Source organism: Oxyura jamaicensis (assembly GCF_011077185.1).
Source record: "Oxyura jamaicensis isolate SHBP4307 breed ruddy duck chromosome 11 unlocalized genomic scaffold, BPBGC_Ojam_1.0 oxy11_random_OJ106702, whole genome shotgun sequence".
Taxonomy (NCBI): Eukaryota; Metazoa; Chordata; class Aves; order Anseriformes; family Anatidae; genus Oxyura; species Oxyura jamaicensis.
This window is the reverse complement of record NW_023304264.1, coordinates 1-7,500: the sequence shown is the minus strand read 5'-3', so window position 1 is coordinate 7,500 and position 7,500 is coordinate 1. Positions and strand designations below refer to the sequence as shown.

The following is a 7,500-nucleotide window of genomic DNA, read 5'->3' as shown; positions in this document are numbered from 1 at the left end:
TGCCAGAGCTAAATTCTCTCAAAGATTTTCTAACTCGATGTCAAAAAAACTAATAATCTCCAGCGATCTTGAAACTAAGAACAAATCCATCCTAATGAGCACAATTAAAAAAAAAAAAAAAAAAAAAAAGTCTTCCTTATGGATGAATCAAAACGAACACTAGATGGGGTTCCAGTTGCAACAGTTTCTTCAAAAAGTTCAGTGCAGTTTCACTGTTCCAGTGACACGTAAAAGAAAGGCTCCTTAAGGCTATATCTAAACTTTGGCTACATAAACATTGGCAAAGGGACAAGAAACTAAATCCCTGTTGTTTGGAGGGTAAAACGGAGCTATGGGAACTACCTGTCAATCTCCTCTTCGGGGGTCTGGCATCTGAGGGGTGACAGGGGAATAGGGTTAGCAAAAGAAGCAAAGCTGATAAGGTGAAGCTAAAATAAACTACCAACTTCCTGCTAAGCAACCAGTAAGACTCAATTCGGGGGTCACTGGCAAGATATTGAAGTACATATTGTGATCTGAACCCTGTCACCTTTGGATGGAAGGAGGCTAGCAAAGGTTAAAACAGCTGAACACTTAAGTTTTTTTTCTAGCACCAGCCATACAGACACAAAGCAACAATTTCGCCTGAGCATTTCAACTTTCCTTTTTTCAAGGCTGCAAAGCACATAGGTGCGATGCACCTTAAAGTATAGAAAATGCACACAGCGAAGCTTCCTTGATGGGCGTTTGGCCAGAGACACTCCTTTTGATTTTTGCAAACAGTTTCAAGGAACACAATTGCATTTTCTGAGAGGCACCTCAGGTCACTTCAATAGGGATTCATGTTTCCACAATTGCAGCATGAATATGGTTAAAAGCGAGTTATGCAATAAGAACTGGTACAGCTAAACATACAGGAGGGCTTGTCCTCGGAGAGCCAGATGGTACTTAGCATCAAAAAGATAAATAAGGTACAAACTAAAACATAAATATTTTGCAGCAAGACAAAGATGCGGGTTATGTAGGGGAAGCACGCACAAAATGGGTCTGAACTAACCCCGGGTTTAGACGACTCCCACCATATGGGTTTCAGTAATTATTTCTGAATTGCATCTGCATAAGTGATATTTCACAAGGCCCTCTACACTTCGGGCTTACCTTTGGAAAAAACACAAGTGTCTGTTCTGAATTGATACACTGCAGTTATCTCACAAAAAGGCCTAATTACGTAACAAACTAAAAGCAGCCTAACCAAGCAATTATTTCTCTTAAGCACCCTGCCCTTCAGATCCTACTTAAAGAAAGCGATCATAATTTCTCTCATTTCATGAGCCCAGTAACAATTACGTGGATGATCATAAAGCTGTAGCAGGAATTTACCCAAATCCATTATTGACATGAAAAGGCACTGGTTCTGACAAGCCTTTATATGGACGGGCAGCAAATATTTTCCCTTCCCCAAGTCTGGCTGGCTTATTTCTGTGAGATAACTTTTGCCTCAGGAAATTGTGCTCCAAGAATCCTCTTCTACAATTAGGAACACAATTCCAAACAGCTCCAAGAAAACTCTGAAATATCACCAAAGTAGCTGAGTTATTAACAAAAGGAAATAATCCCACAGTCTCCTGCCCACTTCCTACCAGTAATTAGTTACTTGTTGAATACAATTTATGCTGCAAGTAATTTCTGCTATTAATCTGATACCTGTTCTGGTTAATCCAACGTGAACTTTATTAAATGTGCACGTTCACGGGGTGAACGTAGAAGGTAAATTTACTTATCCACTGATTGCACCAAAAATACTTTTTAAGTGAAAATCTCCCTGGTGAGGGTGAACCGAGTGAGCTTTGAACTTTAAAAAAGGGGAACAGTAAAAAAAAATAAATACGTGCTATTGCAGCCTGATGAACTTTTTTCCATCGATCTTTAGATATGGAACTAAAACAGAAAGTTTAACAAACCAGAATTCAAATCAGATGCAAGAAGTTTTCCCGGGCCACTCTATTCATTCGCTCAAAATACTGCCCAGCTCTACCTTTACGGTAAGCTCCTCGGAGGGCTTGCAATGCCAAATTTGCCTGAATCCTGTGCAAAACGCAGAAGAATTAGCAAACCTGAAGTCAGGGTGTGAAAGGCAAAGAAAGGAGTGCTCGGAATCCCGAGTTTTTGTCGTGCAAGGCATACGACGCGAACTCGTCCTCACTGCAGCTCGCCCACCCCGTCTCACTACAGCGCCAAGCTGGGACCCCGGCGAGGCGGAGGGCAGTCCTGTGCCGGGATTATTGCAAATCCTGGATCCTGAAACACGCTTACAAAACACACCCTCTGGGCAACTTACTCAAAACTTTGCGTCTCAGCATGTAAAACAGCCATAACCCAAGCCCATTGCTACAGGGCGGGAGGAAGCTCCTACAGATATTGTAATAAAGCCCTCTGCTTCTCCTAGGCTATCGGCTGGTATTTTTTGAAAATAAACTTTGTTATTTACTTATTTAACTTCCGATAGGCATGCAAACTAAACAAAAGCTTCACTTCCGAGCTATCATTTCAGGCAAAATCCAATTTACTGCAAGTACATCATTTAGCAACAGGCAGGAAAGCTGCTCAGCTAACATTCCTTTCTCAAACTCCCAGGGTCTTTCACTTGAAAATGATGTGCAAAATCAGATCAAAAGATGGAAACCAGAAGAAACGGCTACTTTTAACATAGATCCTTGGAGGTGTTTTGCTCTGTTCTGCCCGGTAAAAACAAAAAAGACCCTGAGCGCCAGAAGATGCAATTAAACAAAGTGAAGATGTGAAAAATCCCTCTCTGCTTTCCCAGCAAGATAATTTCCATCTCAGCTTTCCCCTTCTCCGCTCACTTTAAGAAGTTCCAAATTCTTTCCTAGGAGGCCGATGAAAGACAAATTAAAACCCCAGCGTTTTCCCCAACTCCTGCTCGAAACTTCAGGAGGAAGTAGAAATAACAGCGCAAGAAAAATAAATACGTTTACTGAGACGAGAAAGGGGATTAAACTCAGCAAATGGCAAAACTCAAGCGCACTCGGAGTGCCCCAAACTCAGCTAAAAACCAGCGGCCGCCTCCCGGGAGCCGAGGGACTTTTGAGAACCGCTTCGGCAGAGCTACGCGAGGCGAAGCGGCGGTGCCGGGGTTCCCGGAGCGGAGCAGCGGCAGAGCCAAGGCCCCCCAAACTTTCCGACGGGGTTCGGGGCGCGGGGCTGGGGTCCCCTCCACGCGTTCCGCCTGCAGCGGGCACCGCGCTGCGCTCCGCCGTTCGCAAGGCTGCGGGGCCGGGCCGGGCCGAACCGAGCCGGGCAAGAGGCGGCAGCAGCACCGCCGCGAGCCTGCCGCCGGCCTCGAGGAAAGCCCAAGGTGCTCCCGAGCGGGGGGCCGGGAGGCGAAGGGGGTTACCGGCGCGTTCCGGCTCTCCCTTACCTGCCCGCCCCAGGCGCCTCTGGCCCGCGGCTCCCCCCCGGGTGTTCGCCCTCCTCATGGCCGGGGGGGGGGGGGGGGGGGGGGGAACGTCGGGCCCCCCCCCAGTCTCCCTGGCCCCCGCCGCCCACTTGTCGCCCCGCGTCCCGGCTGCCGGCAGGCGCAGGTAGGGGCAGGGGTAGGGGCACGGCCCGCAGCGCTGCGCCCAAACTGCTCCGAAATCCCCCTTTTCCCGGGAGGGGGGAGGGAAAAAAGGGGGGCTAGGGGAGAGGTAGGCGAAGAAAAGGAAAAAAAAAAATAATTCACACGCTCCCTCTCCAAATCCTGGCGGACACAAAGCCGGCGTTTATTCCCCGCTCACCGACTTGGAGGGGGGAGGCGGATGAAAAAAACAACAACAAAAAAAACTAAGCTAAAATAAAAATAGGGTAAGCAGAGAAACCCTCGAGCTGCCCTGGGCTTCCGCGCTGGCGGCTGCGGAGCCCCTCGGCGGCTGCCGGGCCGGGGCGATGCCCCCGCCGCAACTTTTGGGCCCCCGGGAAATGTTCAGGGCGGCGGGGAGAGGGGGGTCCGGGAGGGAGGAGAGAGGGGGCACGAAAGTGGGTGCCCGAGGGCGTTTTCTGCCCCTTTCGGGGGGACCGTGCGGGTGGCCGGATAGGGGGGAAGCGGGCCGGGGGGCTGCGGGGCTCAGGCGCCCCGCTGCAGCCCCCCGTTGTTCCTCTGCCCCGCGGGGCGCGGAGAGGGGCGCGGGGGGCGCGGAGCCATCTCCTGCGGGCTCGGGATGCCAGACCGCCCCGCGGGGGGAGGGCGGAGAGAAAACATCAAAAAAAAAAAAAAAGAAAAAGAAAAAAAGAAAAGCGGAAAGAGTTTGGGGTTTCGTTAGGAAACGCGAAAGAAAACGCCGAGTTAAAAAATAAAATTAGAGAAAAGCCAACAAGTTGGAGCAAAATCCCAAAAGGGACCCCCCCCCCCCCGCACGTAACTCCGGCAGATCCAGCTGCCCCGCTCCGCCGCGGCCCCGTCTCCCCGCGAGGTAAGTTGATCTATTTTGTGCGGGTTTGTGTTAAAATGTGTGCGAGAGAGAGGAGAAGAACTCACCATTTCGCTGGGATAACAAGGCCAGATCGGGGTCGGATTGGAAATGCTGAGGCTTCGCCTGCTTCCTCCGCGACATGCTGGCTCAAACATCAGCTGGGGCAGAATAAAAAATTACTAAAAAAAAATCTTCTCAAAATTACGGAAATCGAGCCTCCCCCCCCCCAGCCTCCCCAATCCTCCGCGCACCGCGCATGTGTCCTGCTATAATTATGATTATCAATAATGCATTGCGATTAATCATAGAGGGGCTCTTTGAAAGGCGATTGGCACATGGCCAGCTCTATTCAAACCAGCTCGCCTTAATCAATTAGGCGCTGATTTGCTGGAGACCCTTGTCTCTCCGCCGCTCCCACCCAATGAGTCGATCCATGTGGCAGGAGAAGGGGCTGGATTTCCCCAAAGCTGTTTGGATACAGTTTAACCCTCTTAGCAACCAGCCGGGGCTGCACCGCGCCATCCCGGTTACTATAGGAATGCGGCTCCCTTCGCCCCTTCCTCCGGCCCCGACGGGCTCCCCGCTTTGCGCCTCGCTTCACTTTTTTTTTTTTTTTCCTTTTTTTTGGGGGGGCCGGGGGGGGGGGGCCCCAGCCCGAGCGCCGCCCCGGCAGGGCGGGGGAAGCAGCGATGGCGGGGGCTGGGGGGGGGACGCGCGGCTGGGGACAGCGGCGGGGCGGCCCCGCACCCCCGGCGGCGGCCGGCGAGCGCCCGCTCGGGGACAGCCCCGCTCTGGATGCCGCTCCGGATCCCACTCTCGCTGCTCGGCCCCGCGTCTGCCGCTCCGCCGCCGTCCCGCCGCTGCAAAAAAAAGTTTCATTTTTTTTTTTTTTCTTTTTTTTCCCCCCCCTCCCCCGCCCCCCCCATTTTAAAAAAAAAGTCCTTTTTTCCCCCCCCCCCCCCCCCCCTTCTCTTTCCATATATCACGGGCCCGACGGGTGCTGAAAATAGGAAGGGTTTGGGTTTTACCTCACACATTCCCAGGACAATTAGGGCGCCGCCGGGAGCGGCGGGCGGACCAGGCGGCCGCTCCGCCCCCGGCCTCCGCGCCGCGCCGGTTGGTCGCGCCCGGAGTCAATCGGGCCCGGAGTCAAGCCGGCCCGGAGTCAAACCGCCCGACGGCGCCCGGGGAAGGCCGGGCAGGGGGGCGCACCCCGCTCCCCCTCCGCGGCTCTGCTCCTCTTCCACCACCCCAACGCGGGACGGGTGTAGGGCCGCCCCCCCCTCCGCAGCAGCCCCGCTGCTAACTTTTATTTCTTGCCCGGTGTCCTGTCCGTCCCCCCGCCCCATTGCCACCCTGAACCCCACGGGGGGCCGGGAGCACGGGGGGCGCGCAGCCGGGGGGGTGGGGGGGGTGCAGAGCTCGGCCGGTCCCTCCGCGACCCCGGAGCGCTGCCCGCTGCTGTGCGCCTCCCGCACCAGGCTTCGCTTCCCGGGCACAACTTGCCGGGGGGGGGGGGGGGGGGGGGGGGGGGTCTCTTGCCAGCAAACATCCCGATCTCGAAAGAAAAAGCCCAGCTGCCAAGCGGCCGCTGCAGCCGCGCTCGCCCCGCGCCCCTCCGCGCATCCCCCCGAGCAGCGGGACCGCGGGCTTTTTCCCCCCCAGCCTGAGCCACTCGGCGCTCCCGCCTCCCCCTGTTCCCCCCGTGGGTTATTTGCTCTGCTGTAGGAGCTACTCCTTTTCCCCGTATTAATATTAACAAACTCTCCGCAAAAGCGAGAGGCTGCTCAGCTACAACTCATTTCAATTTCAAATGAGCCGGCAAAACCTAGAGAGCGAGCGGGAGGAGAAGGCAGAGAGGGAGAAACGTTCCCATTCGAGGAACCGGCTCGCTCGCGTTTTCTTCTCATTATTAAACGAAAGAGACTGCAAAACGTTTAGCGAGAAGGGTGAAGAAAAAAAAAAAAAAAAAAAAAAAGCCGCAAAAGCAAACAAACCAACCCATACGAACCGAAAAAGCCTCCCAGGTGCCACTCCGGTATTTAGGCAGCGCTGCGGAGCGGCCACCACCGCTTCTTTTCATTTCGGCACGGGGCGAGCCCCCTCCCTCCCCGCAGCACTCGGTACAGTAGGTTTTGAGCCAAAGACAAACGAAGCTATCAGCGGGGATGATGTTGAAGAATGAAGATAATAATGTTGCTATAGGTGGTACTTCACATGACATTATTTTTCACTGAATATTTAAAGAGATGTTTCGGCAGAGATGGATACACTCGGCGCAGGCTGTCACCCTCCTTACCCTGAAACAGTGGGAAAGAAACAGACCCTGCACGTCCAGCCCCGCACTCGTTACTTCCAGCTAGCCCCACGCAGATGCCCACGAAACACCCACGCGGATCTATGGACACGGCCGTGTCTGTATTTCCAACTGTATCAATCACTCCGCTAGCATCCCCCGGTTTATGATCTAGCCGCTCTCCCCAAATTATTCGCGTTTACAATTTCATTATACGTTTGTCGATTAAACTTCAGACAAATTTCCCCAGATGAGCAGTACCTTTGCTTCGTGGCAGGAAAAAGGCGGCCGTGGATTGGTAATTAAAAAGCAAAAACGAGAAGAAAAACAGTGGTTTAAAGAAAAAGAAATTAATCTGGAGAAAATAAGTTTTATAACTTTTTTTTTTCGTTTCTCTGCTCCCTCGCTAATGTATAAAGCGGCACTTGGTATTTAATCTAGGACCGCTTGATTATTTATTGTTTGTTTTCCTCTCCTTCGCTGGGGGCCGGGAGGGGTGGGGAAAGGGTGGAGGCAGAGCAGCATTTCCAGGGCTAGGGAAAAATCGGTCTTTATTGTTGTTGATAGCAATACATCAATTAAATGTCATTGTCTCCAACAGAAGTTGTGAGAGTTCACGAGCGTAAATACTCTGATCTTGGGTTTTCCCTCTCCCAGCTCCCAGTGACAGTGACAGATATTTTCCCTCCCCGCCACACCTTGGAGATTTTTTTTTTTTTTTTTTTTTTTTTTACCTCGGATTATTCTTTTTAATGG

At 52.5% G+C, this 7,500-nt stretch overlaps 1 protein-coding gene across 7 annotated transcripts in view; it reads right to left on the bottom strand.

Moving 5' to 3' along the window:
- The window catches only part of LOC118157811 (sal-like protein 1), a 17,812-nt gene extending 10,312 nt beyond the window's left edge, over nucleotides 1–7,500 (bottom strand). The window contains exons 1-2 of one of the 7 annotated variants that reach the window (XM_035312302.1): nucleotides 7,479–7,500; nucleotides 4,514–4,606 (exon numbers count right to left, since the gene is read on the bottom strand). In XM_035312302.1, the coding sequence (XP_035168193.1) occupies nucleotides 4,514–4,589 (76 nt within the window). In that variant the 5' untranslated portion in view covers nucleotides 4,590–4,606; nucleotides 7,479–7,500. Of the gene's footprint in view, nucleotides 1–4,513; nucleotides 5,096–5,476; nucleotides 5,660–6,459; nucleotides 6,699–7,005; nucleotides 7,141–7,478 lie in introns of those variants that run through there. The other 6 variants (XM_035312301.1, XM_035312298.1, XM_035312300.1 and 3 more) reach the window with 6 other exon arrangements.